Source organism: Fusarium subglutinans (assembly GCF_013396075.1).
Source record: "Fusarium subglutinans strain NRRL 66333 chromosome Unknown NRRL66333_c0000121, whole genome shotgun sequence".
NCBI lineage: Eukaryota > Fungi > Ascomycota > Sordariomycetes > Hypocreales > Nectriaceae > Fusarium > Fusarium subglutinans.
The window spans coordinates 114,538-131,174 of record NW_023502184.1 but is presented as its reverse complement, the minus strand read 5'-3'; the positions used below and the strand labels follow the sequence as shown (position 1 = coordinate 131,174).

Sequence of the window (16,637 nt, the reverse complement as noted above, 5' to 3'; positions counted from 1 at the left end):
CCAGGATGAAAAGCAAGGATATGTCAAAAATAGTAATGGCCAGTTCTTGATCCATGTCTCGAGGCTAATTGGGATAATTATCAACGTGGATTTTAATTTACGTGCTCTATAAACGTCCATTCCGTGCACTACCAAGGGGGTGTAATAAAACTTAGGACTTCTATCCTAGGTGACAAAAAGCCTTAGGTAAACTTAGTGTAATTTAGTAGAGATATACATAGAGGATCTTAGACTAGGTTTTTTTTTAACCCCGTCGTTTAACGTCAGAAGTCTTCTTACACCCTGAGGTCCACCCAAGTTAGCAGACGATCTCGTAAATTCGTGCCAGTAAGGACCTAATAATAAAGCTTTAATCATTCTAATGTTGGCTTGACTCCGCTGATAATTTCATTCCATCGATTGACCCATTCGGTTTCTTTTTTTGTCGCTTCGAGGCAGACTAGTCGTCCCCTGTATGATAACGGCTGCCATAAAAAACCCACCGTCACAGTACCTATGTAATCCTCGCCGTGATCTTCCATTTCTTGGGTTTCAACGAGGCTGGGCAAACTGGGGTATCTTGATGCTCCTCTGTATTCGGCTCCTTGTCTTCCTTTATTAGTGGTTTAAGTTGCCCGCAGCCCCCAGTCTTTAGAACAGCAACCGCCTGAAGTGCCCCATCCACCTCGTCATCCAATCTCCAACGGGCTACCACAGCGGCGGGCGGCATAGCACTAAGCCCAAAGGTGACAAAAGTGCCTGACTGCACCATTCATTCATTCAATCAGCCAAACCATCCAGTCCATCCCATTCACATTCGCGCTCGCTCCCGACCACCACCAGAAACGTAACTCCGCCTCCTTGTTTCTATCACCATCTCGTCGCCATCATTCGCACGCTGTCGTTGGCATCTACTGTTTTGCCATAACCTTCTTTGTTCTGCTACCTTAATCTCATTCTTCTTCTTGTTGTATTGACTCATTCTGCTGTTTGTGTTTCTTGGCTTGCAGACCTTGTATTTTAAGCTCTTTGTCAATCTTGACTAACCGTCCGTCACCTACCGACGCATTACTTTCTCCGCCGCCGATCTTCATCGCCGAACCCGATAAATAGCCCGGTACACCTAATCCTATTGCCACGTCCTCCCAGTTCTACTGTTGCCAACGCCGCCGACCACTGAATTTCCGTCAAGCATCACGACGTCGTCCAAGAATGCTTCGATAGTCGAGTTTGGCTAAAAATCCCAAACACGACATGGATGGGACATATAATAACCCTTATGCGCAAGGGCAGTCGCAATCTCCATTGTAATTATCCTTCGCAGATATCTAAAATTTCTCTCCGTTAATCCGCAATCACTTCTAGATCTCCCCAAACGCCCGGAGGATATCAGGTCAACGTCAACCGTACCAAGACGAGGAAATGGGTCCAAGCGCCGACTCAGAATTATGATGGTGACGACTGGGGCGCCGACGAGTTCGAGGATGACGAGCCACCACCGCCGCCTCCCCCGGTTCCTCGAGTAACAACAGGTCTCCGACCGGTCGGACAACGAACCGAATCATTTGGACCCTCCCCAAGATTGGCTGCCGCTGTCGCTTCCAGTTCTCGCAGCTCAAGCAACACGCCTTCGCTACAGCTTCAGACAAACCATCCGGATGTGCCCAACCCAGGTCACCCAGAACAATCCCATAGTGTTTCGTCGCCGGTTACAGGACGAACCACATCACCTGCTCCTTTGTCTTCAGGTGCTGGATCTTCAAAGGCGCCCAGTCATCATCAACAGCCCGACGTACGATCATCTACCCCGCAGAGCACCGCAAGTTCCGCTGCTCGTGGTTCGCCTTCAGTCCGACCCGATTTCCGCCATATAGATGATGAGCGTAAGTTGGGCGGGTCGCCGTTGTCCATCACAGAGAATATCGCACCCAGACCCGATGATCGCTCTACTCCCCCAGTCAATGAACCGAACCAGCCAGGATACGGCCGAGGAGATGGCCCAGCGATTGATAAGGCCCAGAAGCAGCCAACTTTTGATGCCATTCTTGCGAAGCGCGAGGAGCTTGGTCTGGGATCCCAGGGGCTGCACGATCCTCCCACTTTGGATAGCATTGCTTCTCCAGAGCCTGGTAGTCACAAGGAAGAAACTGTGATTCATTCGGCTGTGGATATAGACAGGAAGCGATTATCTGTCAGCCCGCAACTTCCCGACGTTGCGCGTATGTCAGTATTTGGCGCTGATTTCTTCTCCTCGGGAAGCAAGTCGAGCACTCCTGCCTCTGCCCAAGACCCTACCAAGCAAGACCAACCTTCGGTTCCCAGTCAAGCAACCGATAGCCCCGGAAAGCTCGCAACTTTGGAAGAGAAGCCCAGAGAGAGTGAAGACAACACCAACACTCCCGGACCGAACAACAGTACCTCTCTTGCCCCTGCAAAGGATCCTCGAGCTGTTCCACCTCTGCGAACACCAAGCCCGAACTCAAAGGGACTCTTCCCATCGCCAAGAGAGCCTGCATCAGCCACCGACTCCAAGATTACGCCTACAGAACCTCTGTACCCTCAACAGCCGGATTACTCTCCATCGAACTATGAGCCAAACTCTGCTTTGACACAAGGATCTTTGAACACTTTCAATTCGTCACCTGTTAAGGAAAGTGACGTCTTGAGTGAGGAAATTATGAGGTCCCTTAGCCCCATTGCTCCAACACCAAGCTCTGCAGTGTCCCGACCTTTGCTCGATAATTCTCAGTCTTTGGTACCAGGTGACCGAGGTGTCACTCGTAATAGCAGCTATACCCTCAGCGATTATGATAGCTACTGGGCCGATTCAAACGAGAAACCCGGGCAACATTCGAACATCGAAGCAGAGGTCCAAGAGAAGCCCAAGACTGAGACATCTCCAGCTCATGAGCAGCAACACCAGCCAATTGCCCAACCACTGTCTAGCGTCGTGGTGTCTACTGAATCCCAGCCTACCACACAACCCGAGTCACCCAAGTCTGATTCACGGCGTCGATTCTCTTGGGAGGCTGGTTTCGATTCTCCACCAAAGATCCTCCCTGTCGAGCCGCCTTCTGGTACTTCCAACAACGAAGCTCTTCGTCCAGTTTCTCCTTCACCTCTAGCGCCAGTTGGAGTCCAGTCACCAAAGGACGAGGCTTTAGATGTTGCCAGCCGAACCAAAGAGTCACCTCAAAGTACCGAGACTCCAAGGATCATCATCCCCCCTTCTGGTGGCATTTCTCATCAAGTTTCCAAAGCCAGCACGCTACCGCCAAGCCAGCAGTCAGCTACTTTGGAGCCTCCTTCTCCCGTTTCTATCGAAAATGATGATGCAACTCCTCGAGCCGTTGACAATCGTCGTCCATCAGTTGCAGAGAACAAATCATTGACCCAGGTACCTTCGAATCTTACGTCAGCATCGCCACCCCCAGATAAGTCGACCAAAGCTCTTCCTCCCAGTCAGTTCCCTCAGACTACTCCTTGGCGCGATATCATGAGCCTAGCAACACCCGTTCAAAGGACTCTCAAGTTTGAAGCGGGTTTAGCTACCCACGAAGCGTGGGAGTCAGGTCTGGAGGACTGGCTGTCTAATATGATGACCGAGCATCCCGAATACGCGAACGGAACTTCCTCCTTCTCCGGAGCCGGGGTGCCCACAAGTCAAAAGGAACACGCATCAGGTCCCAGCCTTTCTCACAATCAACAGCCATATTACCAGCAGTATCTTAATGCAAGCTCGCCTGCAACAGGGCCACCACCAGGACGATCTCGACTTGGCGGATCCGTGCCATCCGGCAGCAGCGGCTTCGGAAACTCGAGCAACCAGATTGGAACCAAGGGCAAGGAACTCATGCAGTCTGCTGGAAAGATGGGCAAGGGATTGTTTAGCAAGGGAAAGAGCAAATTGCGTGGAACTGGGGACAAGGTATTTCACTGACGCTTCTCTTTTTAGAACCTGTTGTGATGGGCTTCTTCCTCTTTTTTTCTCCCTCGGAGCAGGGTTATTGTTGGATTAAATCTCCTTTCATCATGCACTTCGGGGCTGATGATCACTCTTGACCTTACCTTATGATGAGACGGGTGTATGAGATAGGAATTCTACGACGCTTGTTCCCTTTTCTCCTCCCGCATTGTCATCCATCATGATGTTGCCCATCCATCAGGCTATGTGACAAGAGTGTTTATTAATGTTTCTTTGGTTGACAGGGCGAACCAACATCTCCGGTGCAAACAAAATTCAAAGCTGAAAGACGCGCATCGTGGGGTTTAGATCGTCTCGCAAGATCCCGCGCTGATGACTCCTCCGAGAAAGACGTCGTGATCTCGAGGCCTTCGACCCAGTCGTATCATGCTCCCCAGTCCTCCCAATCTTCTAGCATGCTGCAGTTTGGCTCTGTGCCATCGACTGGCGAATCAGGTAAGAGACTTGCTTCGCGCGAGAGCTACGGGCCTCAGCTCTCACAATATCCATCTGCTTCTGCTTCTACCTCTGCCTCTGTCTCTGCTTCTATTTCCGCTCCCGCCAGTAAAGAAAATGATGATAGATCGCAATGGTACCTTCCAACTCCCATCGATGAGTCTACTTGGGATCCTTTCAAGGGAACAGACCTTGCCAAAGGTAAAGCCTCTGAGCAATCAGGAGTCATGCTTGCAAGCCAAGGCCGTCCTCAGGATGGTTCCAGCATTCAAATGCCATCCAGTAATCCCATGTCTGGTAGTGCTACTCCTACGCCTGCCAGCGGCGGTATTCGTATGGTGCCTCCAGAGGACCCTGCCGGTCCATCAACTCAATCGACGTCTGTTTATCCAGCGGCTATCTCACAGGCCCCCATGACAAATGCACCTCAGTCTCAAGTTCCGGCCCAGCAACACGATCCCTCGGCTATGGTTCAGCGTCATTCCTCCTTTGTTGGACTGCCTCCCATCAGAAGAGGTTCGACGTTTGACGTAAACTCTAGATCGACAGCGACTGAACAAAGGACCACACAGCCTATCGCTGAGCATGTTTCTGCTGAGCCGGAAGACTTCGATGAGATTGCTCGTCAACAGGGAACACTGACATCTGAGGTTACCGTTGGATCTACATTGGTTGGGACAGATTCTATTATGGAAGAGAAGTTCAAGAAAGATGCGGACGGATCAGAACCTCAATCACCCCCTCCGCAACAGTCGCCACGCCACTCATTGCAGCAATCACCTCCTAGGGGACCACAGCATCCATTCCAGATGCATCCAGTCCAACCCGGGCCTATGCCACCGCAAACTCGGGGATATCAGCCTCCGACGCTGCCCTTGCTTCCGCCTCAGCTCATGGGAGGCAACCCCGTTCAGAGGCTTCCTCCTTCTGGTCCCTGGAAATTGGAGGAAAGCCACTTGTCCGAACCCCTTCACCGCGTTACTCCTAAGCCTCAGGCAGTCCCGCCATCGGGCCAATGGAAGTTGGAAGAAAGTCACTTGGCCGAACCCCTTCATATGGTTAACAGAAACCGAGCAGGCACGAATGCCTCGCAACTTTCACAGCTCTCGCAGCGTTCGCAACGTTCACAACGTTCACAGCAGTCCCAACATGACCCTTTCTACGGCTACAATAAGGAAACTGGAGATGTTCCCCCTTCTCCATCTTCAAGCTCTACGGCTAATAGACATCACCAACGGCAAAAGCCTTCTGAAGTGCCACCTTCATCGGCAAATCGTTACCCTGGTCTCTTCCCTGGCCATCAACGACAGCCGAGCGGTTCTAAAGATGTTCACCCTGGCCCTGGATCTCAGTTCATCCGACGTTTTTCTCAGGACGGCATCGCCAGAACAGGGACGGGCGACGCTACCAATGAAGACCGGGGACGTTCTAAAAAGGCCTCGGCATTGTTAAAGGACATTGGACATCGCTTCAGGAAGAGCTCAACTGAGCGGCGAACCACGCCTGTGGAACACCATGGTCAGCAGTTCCATCCTCCACAACAGCAGCAGCAACTCCAACCACCACACGCTGATGTCCATCATGATGCTGCTTCCGTATCAAGTGTGACGGCGGATGGAACCCATGACAAAAAGAAGTCAAGAGCCAGTTTCATGCTAGGCCTGAGGAGTAAGCAGAGCCGAGAACGGCTTTCGATGCCTCCACCTCCACGCCCGGATGACAGCAGGCCTGCTACATCGACGGAAGAGAGAAGGGGATCTCAGCTCAACCCTGACTTCGATCCTGCTTCGGGTCAGTATCGCCCTGCAGGTCCTCCACGCGCAGCTACTTCTAACTTGGCCAACGAGATGAGCCAATCTGCTACTCCTCCGGCAAAGAAGCGATTCTCGGCATTCAATACCAAGGCTGCTATGACGAATGTCTTCAATCGGCCTAGTAGTGGTACATCCTCGAAGCCTGGGACACCCACCTCCTCAAGGCCGATCTCAAGTCACTTGGGAGCTCAGCAACCAGTATCCCTGGAGCGCCCTGCTCATCCAGGCTTTGAGCGAAGTAGCACTGCCGGTCCTACCTTCAACCATATTCTTCCGGCTCCAACAGGTACACCGCCGGTTGATACTAACGAGCGCCGTAAGAGACGAGGTTCGGCTGCTGGGCTGATCTCCGGCCTTTTGGGACACGTCCACAAGAGCAAGGAGCCCCAGCAGGCTACGTCACCCCAGATGCAACAGCCTTATGATCGCCGCGCTTCTGGTTCCCAGCTTGGTACCCCTCACCCGCCGACCCTGCAGACACAGGGGAGAAGACCTTCGGGACCTCAACTGACCAGCCCTGTACTTCCAGGGGGTCAGCTTGGAAGCCCCCAAGGCCCTGCACCGCCATTGGCTAGTCCCCAACCTCAGAGGCCTCATCAAATTGGTGGCCAGCAGTCGATATCTAGGGAACAATCCCCGATGTCATCTGCCCAACCTTTATCTGGTGGAATAAGAGATAACCAGCACGCTCAAGCTGCCTACCGCAACTCACGTCCATCACCTCTAGGCTTTGGCTCTACCACACCAGCAGGGACTCCTCCTATCGGATCAGTGACTGAATCCAGCCGTCATGGGACTCCACAGACACCTTTCAGCGTGGGACAGAGTTTCCCGGACGCGCGAGCTAGAAGAATGCGATCGATCTCACCAGCTGCGTCCGCAATCAGAAGTGCCCCAACAACGCAGACCTCTTTCCACGTCCCAAGCACGGCCCCAACAACTCAACCGTCATTCCACCATGCGTCGCAATCGTCGCAATCGCTTGACAAACTCGCGCATGCAAAGCAGGAGGGAGCTCGGATCCAACGACCAGTCACAGACTCACCAAACATGTCCTTTAGGCATGAGAATAGGGCTAGTCATGGTGCATCAGATAATGACATGCCCTTGTCTCCAGTGTCGCAAATGTCCAAGACTGGCCCGCCGTCTGTATCGTCGATGGCTACTCAGAGTCCTCGTCTGAATACTACTACTTTGGCTGCTGGAAGACGACAGTCCTCCCAGCTTTCACAGCCTGACACGTCTGTTGTATCTGCAGTGTCTACTTCTCCACAACACCAGACCTTTGCCAACAGGATGGGAGTATCACCGCCACAGCAACAACAGCAGTTTCCTTCTGGGTTTCAACAACACCCTGTAAATGCTCAGCAACAGGCACCCCCTCAGATGAACCCTCAGCATGGTGGCTACCAGATTACTCCGTGTCAACAGTACGAGCCCAATCTCCGCCAGCCATCTGCCGGTCAGCCTATGCCAGGCTCACACCCACAAGCCACTTCTCCTGGCCGTCCACCTATGCAGATGCAGCACTCTGGCTCAGGCCCTCCGGTCCCTCCAAAGGACGGCTCGGGTGCTCTCCAGCAACCCCAGATTGCCAACCAGCCAGCTCGCCAGGCAAGTCCGGGAGCTTCAAAGTGGAAGGGTTTGAGGAATCGCATGTCGGCACAGGTCTCAAACAAGCCAGCATCGGGTCAAGGAAAGGGCGAGAATGACAAGCTGACTGCAAGCAAGATCCTTGGGGCTTTCAAACGAGGTTCCAAGGAGAATCGGCAGTCAATGGTCATTCCCGATCTGCAGGCTTATCAGAACCATGAGATGCGGCCTGTGCAGCGACAACAGCAGCCCCAGCCGCAATTTGCTGGTCAAGTAACGCATGGACAGACCCAATCTCCACGTCCATCGTCGCAAGTTAGCGGCCAACCTTTCGGACAGGTGCCAACTGCTCGCCCGTCATCTCAGTTCAGCAACCAGAGTATGGGACAAGCCCAAACCAAGCGTTACTCATCAATGTTTACCAGCCCAATTATGCCACAGCAAGAGTTCCGAAGCCCTTCTGGGGCTTTTGCTTCGGGACCCCAGGCTATGAGCCTGCCACAGCCACAGCCTGGCCACCCGTATCAATCTCCTCCTCAGATGCAGGGCCACTTCCCACCGACACAGTCGCCACAGACTCAATACCATTCTCCGCCGCAGCCCCATGGTCAATTCCAGTCTCCTGCCCAACAGCAGGGACACTTCCAATCACCTGCTCAACCGCAAGGCCAATTCGTGTCTCCACCCATGCAGCAGGGCCAATTCACGTCCCCCTTGCAACAGCAAGGTGGCTTCCAGTCTTCCTCACAGCAACAGGGACAATTGCAATCTCCTCCTCAGCCCCCGGGTCAATGGCAGCCCCAGTTGCCTTCCCCTGCTGGACAATTCCCACCACTCCAACAAAGACAACCGTCTTATCCTGTCCAATCGCATGGCGGAACAATTGGTCAAAGCCCAAATACGCCCTCGTCATATAGAAGTCCTCAACATTCTCACTTCTCGTCGCAGCCTCAAAGCCCGCAATATGGGTTCCCGACAGGACAAAATATTTACGGGGAGGAATCGCCCCCTGTCCATGTATCGACGCCTACTCAGGTTCACTCCCCTACACCAGTTCACGCCCCATCGCCTCGTCCTTCACTGTTGAATTTGCAAGCTATGGTTGCTGCCAACCCTGAACACGACCACACTCAGGAGGGAGAGCGTGAGCACTCAGATGCCGCTCCTCGAAATGACCCCAAGGCAACTCATCAGGGAACCTCCAATATACATAGGTTTAACAGCGACAGTCCTCATAGTGGGAGAACAAGTGGGAGTCCTAGAGTCGGTGGTAACCCTCCATCAGCGCAGCACGTTTCCCCAAGAATAGGCACAGAGCAGAACGGCAGCTCAAAGTCCCGAGCTCCCAGTCTTCCCATGCCTGTGCTTGCTGGAGGCGATTTCATGGGAGGCCATACTGTGCCGGGTACCAGTTCACGATTCTCGCCTAAAGCAGAGGAGTCTCAGGGCGTGTCACTCAGTCCCCCATCTGGCGCACCGGGTAGTGTCAGCCCCAACTCTACGAGGCAATCTCCACCAGGTGGTAGTGATCTAGGCCCTCCTGAGCCGAAGAGCAGGGGAGGCCCATCGTTCCACGCTGAGCTCGAAAATACCGAGGATGCCCGGAAGCGCACATTGCGAATTGATTCACAGGAAGAGAAGATTCACTACGACCCCAATGCTGACTCAGATGGAGAGGTTCCTCCTCAGATGAGCGCGACTAGTTATCCTGGACAAGAGTGGAATCCCTACGGCATGCCCGAGATAGGTGACTGGAACGAGGCGACGGACCGCTAAGCCACTCCTCACTACCTATTCACCAACCTATACACACACTGCATACTCATATACGCACAGCATATAACATGCTTCTACTACTCTACTCGAGATTGTTTCTTAGACTGCCAACCTAGCGATATAAGTCGACCTGTTACGGCCGCCCTTACCCCCATTCTTGGATACATATATTAGCCACTACTGGATATATCAGTGATTGGGGTTTTCTTATCTGTCCCAATGCAGCGTGGCGTCATGGCTGTACATATGTTTAATGTTACTGTCTATGCATTTACAGAATTTGTCAAGAGATGGAGCGAAGGGTAATAACAGAATGGAGAGACAGCATGGAAGGGGTGGAAAAGTACACGCATCACGCACATCTAATTGTTTAATCATTTATATATACATTTACACTCCTTATGGGCAGGTTAATAAAAGTGTTTTTCTCTGCAAGAATGTGAATCCTTTCTTACTGGACCTCAAGAAGTGAAATGCAGTGTTCGTCATGTATGGCATTATAGAACTATAAGAATTATTTGCGATTTTTCCTTTGAGACTCTTGAGACTCTTGAGTGCTCGATATGAAAATGAAGCTATCAAAAGTCCAAAGAAGCATTCCTGAAGGGTATCAGGGCCAAGATGACAGCCTGTGTATAATACGCAGCTCGGTCAACAACACCACCAGTCAATAGCCCAACCGAGCCCTGCTTGTTCTTTGAATCTATCTGTCCAAATACCATATCATCCGCGTGTCCCAGCTCAACACCCTCTTTCAGCAACTGACAAGTCTTGTCTGGTAGAAAATACGCCGAGGTCCTCGCCTTGCCGACCTTGCCATCTTTTCCAATGACAACAATCCAAGCAAAAGAGCAGATGGAGCCATTGAGAGTTTCAACACCGCCTTCGATGCCAACCCAGAAATCAGCTTCTGATCTGGCTGCTTGAGCGTTTTGTGCTCGATTTGTTGCACCGCGCAGAGTCTCTTCATCTGAGAAGGGCTGATCTGAGACGTTGGAGTCTACGCTTATGCTTTGGAAGTCATGGGAGTCTGGAAGCATTTGTGTGAAGCCATCGTGGGTTGCTTTGATTTTGGGGATGTTGTTTGAGGCAACGACCACAAGCTTTTGCTTCCGAGGGGGCTCCATTCTTGATCTTTGGAGGGCGAATTTCTTGGCGAGGACGTTGACGATGGTTCGATTGTTTCGAGATGTGCTCATGCCTTGGCGGTCAAACAATATTATGGGTAACGTAACGTTTATCCCTGGACATGGTCAGTTTATGATTTGTTGGATTGAGTTCAAGCCTGAGGGGTTTTGTACTGTAGTGGTTGGCTTGGACTGTGTTCCCCACCTGTAGCCGCTATTGGTAGATTCAACGGCTGCTATCTATCATATCAATCCTGCCTACCTACTAAGGTAGGTATTCAGAGCAGAGTCACGATAACCATTCAAAGTACCAATTTAGCTTTCGATAGTCCAAATTCCTTATCAAGATCTGCCCCTAAAATAGTTTATTATAGTAACTAGCCGCCAGCATGAGTAGCCTCAGCTATGCTAGCTACATCTGGACAGATTCTCCCTCCTTCAAGCTATGTCTCAAGATCCCTAAACCTTGGGCCAGTCTTGCTCTCTGATCCAATCTTCGACGCTTCCAAGTTGAGGAGGCGGGTTCAGCTGCATACATATCAGCTGTCATCACTATCTTGTTACAATAATCAAGAGAAGCTTACCTCGTTGGGATGAACAGCAGGAGAATCATCACCGCCATGAAGTCCAATTTCATTAGCGAATGCAAAGTTGTCCTGTAATTCAGCCCTTAACTCTTCTTTACAATCAAAAGAAAACTCTCCGGGTGGTATATGTAGTGATTCAGCCTTGTACCCCGTGACTTGACTGAATATTCGTACGAATTCCCGCGGTGTGATCCAAGCACGATATCCGACGACGCTTTTCCCCGGAGGGTTTTGAATTAGGGCTCTGACGAACGGACCAGAATCTTGATCGTGTGATATCAGGGGAACCTTGGCATCGAGGTCTAGGTTGTTTGCGAACTGTATGTTTCATTGTTTCCGTTCTCTTTCTACTACAGCGTCAGTTTGAATGTCGTTGGATTTGTACAGCTATTGAAATCAAACCTTGGTTGGCTGAGCCATTGGATGAGTCAAGAAGTTGCTGAGAAAGTATCCAGGGAGGTATACACTCGTCTTAGCCCAAAGCTCTGGCTGGCTTTGTTCACCGTACTCTTCTGCATCTGCTTTGGAGTCGTGATGGCAGACATTTGTGTACTTTCCACCCGATAATTTCGACGGCCCCGGAAGTGAAGACATGATGAAACGTTCCAGACTTGATACTCTGGCAGCTTCATCGATGATATTCTTGAGTTGCTGGGTTTCTTGTACCTTTGTCCACTCGTTGAGAGCCTGTCCCGGCTTTGGTTTATTTTGATTCTTTGGATCGTTGTAGATACCCCAAAAGTCGCTGACTGCGAATATGGCATTTGCGTCTTGGAGGGCTTTGGCTAGTGAGACCCTGTCGTCCAAGTCGGCTTGGACTACTTCGACACCGCGGGTCTCGAGGTTCTTTGATTTTTGGCTCGAAGGGCTTCTAGTGATGCCACGAACGTGCCATTCTGGATCATTGAGAAAAGAGTTGACGACTGATCCTCCTTGGCCGCCTGTTGCACCGATGATGACTATGAGCTTTTTGGTGGTCATCTTGAGTGTAGGTAGAGAGAGAGAGAGAGTATGCTTGATATGGTAATAGCCCATTACATCTCTAAGCATTATATATTTCTGAGAGAATATGGTCGATCATCCATTATTAATTGACCCATTCTCAATCTGTCTCGTCACGTTATTCTCATTTTCAAGCCTGTCCTACTGTTGATGTTGGTATTGGTTGGTTGGTTGGTTGGTTGGTGTCTTATACAGGAACGGTTCCACTAAAGTCCGCTCCAGATCCGCCTCCGTCTCACTCCTGCCTCCCTGTTACCCGCTCACCTCCGTTCTCAGCTCTCAGCTTTTCAGCTTCTCTCTCCTCTTCCTGTACTCAATCGATCTCTTCAGCCTATTTTCACGGTATCTCGCCCCCACATTCATGCTCACGCTGCAACCCAAGAAGCCCCTATTGATTCATAAGCTGCTTTACAATCACTGCAGATCGACGAGGTTGTCAACGTTACGCAGATCGAGAATTCGAGATGCCCGTGGCTCGCCATTCATGTGCAACATGTCGGTAAGATTAAGCCCTCATACCACGCGAAGCTTCTCTAACTTGTTCAGCCGCCTGAAGAGGAAATGCATGAGAGAGTTGCCATCTTGCTCCTTAGTACGGATCAGAACTGGGGCAGGCATAGCCTAAAACTGACGGCTTACAGTGTCGGCGCCTTGGCAAGAAATGTGAATATATAGAACTTCCACCACCTCCAACTGCTCCTCCGCCAGATGTAACAAGCCAGCCGTCTCTATCAGAGCCTAATCAACCGTTTCCCTTGGCCTTCTTCTTGGATCCAGATCTCTTCACGCCACTAACCGCCAGCAATGCATTAGCACCTGGGCCAAGAGTCGATCTGCAACAGATTATAGCCAAGCACTTGGAACCAGATGACTTGCCAGTCCTCTACCACAATTACTTTTCTTCAGTACATGAATGGCTTCCCATGATTAGCAGAAAGCGGATCACATATCCCGATCCTTTCAGTCAAGATGCTTGTCATGATCTGCTACTTTTATGCATGAAAATATGCACGCTCAGACCCAATGGCCACCCTCCATCTCAACACCCGTTGTACATGTTGGCAAAAACTCTATGTGCCGCTGCTGAAAGTGCAGGCCTAGTTTCACTGCGCCTAGCTCAGTCCTTGGTGCTATTGGCTCTCTATGAAGCGTGCCAGGCTATATATCCAGCCTGTTACCTCACCATCAGTCGGGCAGCGAGACTGGGCATACTAATGGGTTGGCATGACAGAGATGCACAACAGCTCTTCAAATTTGCTGATTCCTGGTCTAAACGAGAAGAACAGCGCAGAACATGGTGGACTATATTTGTGCTTGACAGGTAAGCTATAACTTTGCATCCTTGCGCCTCCCCCTAATGAACTATTCTCAGATTCATCAGTATGGACACAAGTGGGCTGCCATTTTCCGCTCCGGAGCCTTGCCCTGACGAGCTTCTACCAGTCAACGATGAAGACTGGGTTTTAGGTAAGACAGTGCCAAGCGAGCCACTGTATACAGCATGCTTCAGCTCTGTCACAACTCTGGGCTCCTTTGCTAGGACGTGCCAAGCAGCTCATATGCTCGGCAAGGTCATTACACACAAACATTTGAAAACCAAATCTTCGCACGATGTCCTTCATGTTGTCCAGGAAGCGCAGAGCCTTAATAGAGCACTAAACTCGCTACAAATTTCTATTGAAGAGCAATCCTTGAGCAACGTTTCTTCTTCGTCGGCATCCTCTCTAGCATGTGCTTCCGCCATTTGCATTAGTGCCCAAGCGCTCCTTTATGGAGCTTATGGTTGTCCTGACGCGCCTGGAATAACAAGTCGGGAACGCTTGACACACGAAACAGAATTGCAGAGTATCAGCGTTCAAGGTCTGAGAGCACTAGGTAGTGCTTTGACCCCTAAGCTGGCTCAGATTCAGTCAGATTGTCCTCTTCAGGCAAGATGTTTTTATACCGCTTGTAGTGCATGCTCATGGTTTATTCGGGAAGACAATGAACCACAGATGAAAGATGCGTTGGTGACTATCGTCGATGGTCTCAAGAGACTATCTGAACGTTGGCCCATTGCAAGTAAGTACTTCAGACTTTGTTTCTCTGGAGAGAACTGATGGTTTACAAGCTGAGTTCCTTTCTCTGCTCGAACACGGCGGGATTTTGCGTCTCGCTGATGCCAGTTTTGAGATGGAAATCACGTCTTGAAGTCTGATGCTCCTCGGTATTTCAACGGACTCTCAGGTTCAGAAATCATGAGATGGTGCTCGATATGCTGTCCAACATAGGTATGGCGAATGAGTGTACTAGCCTGATGTGGTCACCACGTGATATGGCTGGCCTCAATTGACCTCCGGACAGCATAAACCAGAATCTTTTCATTCACGAGTCACGGTATCCTCCATGAACAAAGCTCGTCTCAGTTCATGAGTCGACAGAGTCGTCCAAAAGCATGGCGCGATTCTTAGCAATTGAGTTCGTCTAAGTGGGCCTGTCATTCTGCCTTTGGCTTAGCCTCCTCTTTTGGTTGCTGGGTCCGAAATCGGTGGATCACGTCTTTCTTTTCGCCTCTGGCACTGAAGAATTCTTCTTATAAACATCTTCAACCCAATTCGCCCTCCCTTGGTGGATCTCACAGGGCTCAAAGGCGCTATTGAAGCTCGAGCTTTCATCAATTGAGCCGAGACTAACAGCAAATACACACAACACGAGCTCCAATGCCTTCGAGCGAACGTCGGCGCCGTGAGGGTCACCAAGACTCTCACTCTCACATTCACGATGGCGTGTTACACGATGAGACTTCGCCTTTGCTTCCGAGGATATCAGAAGTCAGCGAAAATGGAACGGCAAAGTCGTTGACTGACGTCCACAACTTCTTGGCTGAGGCGAAACTACTATGCCAATACTCTCTCCCTCTGATCGCGACGTATCTGCTCCAGTATTCTTTTACTGTCATTACAACTATTGTCGCTGGTCGCTTAGGTGCCGAGGAATTGGCAGCTTCAAGTTTGGGCTTGACAACGATCAACATCATTGGGTTCACCATCTTTGAGGGCATGGCCACGGCTCTCGACACATTGTGTGCGCAGGCCTACGGGTCTGGTCGCTATGCCGGCGTGGGAATGCACATCCAACGGATGATCGTGTTCATGTCAATCGTCATGATTCCTGTCGGCGCCATATGGCTGTGGTCGCACTGGATCCTACCATTGCTTGTTCCTCAACGAAGCCTCGCCTTGAAAGCTGCCTCTTTCTTGCGTGTCAGTCTCGTTGGACTTCCCGGTTATGCATTCTTTGAGGCTGGTAAAAGATTTCTTCAAGCGCAGGGTGAATTTGCTCCTGGAATGGTCATTCTCATCATTTGTGCTCCCGTCAATGCTTTTCTGAGTTGGTACTTTGCCGTCAAGCTTGACATGGGCCTTGATGGTGCTGCGTTCGGTCAAGCCCTTGCCAATAACCTTCGTCCTGCGCTTCTTTTGTTGTATGTCGTGTTCATTGGAAAGAAGTCTCACCGATGCTGGGGCGGCTGGGATAGCCGCGCTGCATTTGCGTTCCGCGAATGGGGCCCCATGGTCCGTCTCTCTGTTGCAAGCACCGCTGTGAATCTGGCCGAGTGGCTCGCCTTTGAGATCCTCATGGTCAGCACCTCTTATCTCGGTACCCGCCACTTGGCTGCGCAAACAGTACTCAACACGCTCTCCATTGTTACATGGCACATACCGTTCTCGATCAGCGTCGCAGTCACCACTCGCTTCGGTCACCTAGTTGGTGCTGGCGCACTCAAGGAAGCAAGACGTGCTGCAATTCTGTACACAGGCGTCTTCACCGTGGTTGGTATCCTCGACGGCGCATTCTTGTATGTGCTGCGAAATCCACTTGCAGATATGTTCTCCGACGACAGTACTGTAAGAGACCTGGCCACGGGATCCATGGTTGCTGTGGCCTGCTTCCAAGTCATCGACTCAATCATCTGCGGCACTAATGGTGTGTTAAGAGGCCTGGCAAAGCAATCCGTTGCTGCGTGGGTTGTGCTAGCAGTTAACTACCTTGCTGCAGTGCCATTTGCCATATGGCTCGCACTGGGAAGCCCAGACCTCCAGCTCGACGGTCTTTGGATCGGTCTTGGAAGTGGCATGGTCATTATTGCTATTATTGAATGTGTGTACATGAAGTGGATTAGCTGGCAGGACTGCGTTAATGATGTGAAGGAGAGGGAGGATGACGGAACATAGAATGATTTCGTAAGGACTTCACGCTTGAACTACATAAACAAAAGTTATGCATCTTCCGTGGCTCTTTTCAGCCACATATCTCAGCTAAGCAACACCCTTGGATGTAAAAGAACCCGATATCATGG

At 50.9% G+C, this 16,637-nt stretch overlaps 4 protein-coding genes across 4 annotated transcripts; 2 read left to right on the top strand and 2 right to left on the bottom strand.

Annotated features, from left to right (window-relative positions):
* Positions 1-1,233: 1,233 nt before the first annotated feature.
* On the top strand, positions 1,234-9,582 carry FSUBG_8653 (uncharacterized protein; the record flags this gene model as incomplete). Its single annotated transcript, XM_036687082.1, has 3 exons — positions 1,234-1,286; positions 1,345-3,907; positions 4,189-9,582. The coding sequence occupies 3 exons, from the start codon at positions 1,234-1,236 to the stop codon at positions 9,580-9,582; spliced, it is 8,010 nt and encodes a 2,669-aa protein (XP_036535872.1).
* A 578-nt stretch (positions 9,583-10,160) lies between these two features.
* FSUBG_8652 (non-canonical purine ntp phosphatase) lies at positions 10,161-10,781 on the bottom strand (the record flags this gene model as incomplete). Its single annotated transcript, XM_036687081.1, has 1 exon — positions 10,161-10,781. The coding sequence occupies one exon, from the start codon at positions 10,779-10,781 to the stop codon at positions 10,161-10,163; it is 621 nt and encodes a 206-aa protein (XP_036535871.1).
* Positions 10,782-11,168: 387 nt separating this feature from the next.
* FSUBG_8651 (nitrogen metabolic regulation nmr) lies at positions 11,169-12,277 on the bottom strand (the record flags this gene model as incomplete). The annotated part of the gene is made up of 3 exons (XM_036687080.1): positions 11,169-11,237; positions 11,294-11,614; positions 11,699-12,277. The coding sequence occupies 3 exons, from the start codon at positions 12,275-12,277 to the stop codon at positions 11,169-11,171; spliced, it is 969 nt and encodes a 322-aa protein (XP_036535870.1).
* Positions 12,278-14,997: 2,720 nt separating this feature from the next.
* Positions 14,998-16,512, top strand: FSUBG_8650 (ethionine resistance; the record flags this gene model as incomplete). Its single annotated transcript, XM_036687079.1, has 1 exon — positions 14,998-16,512. One exon carries the CDS (start codon positions 14,998-15,000, stop codon positions 16,510-16,512), a length of 1,515 nt encoding a protein of 504 aa, XP_036535869.1.
* Positions 16,513-16,637: the final 125 nt, after the last annotated feature.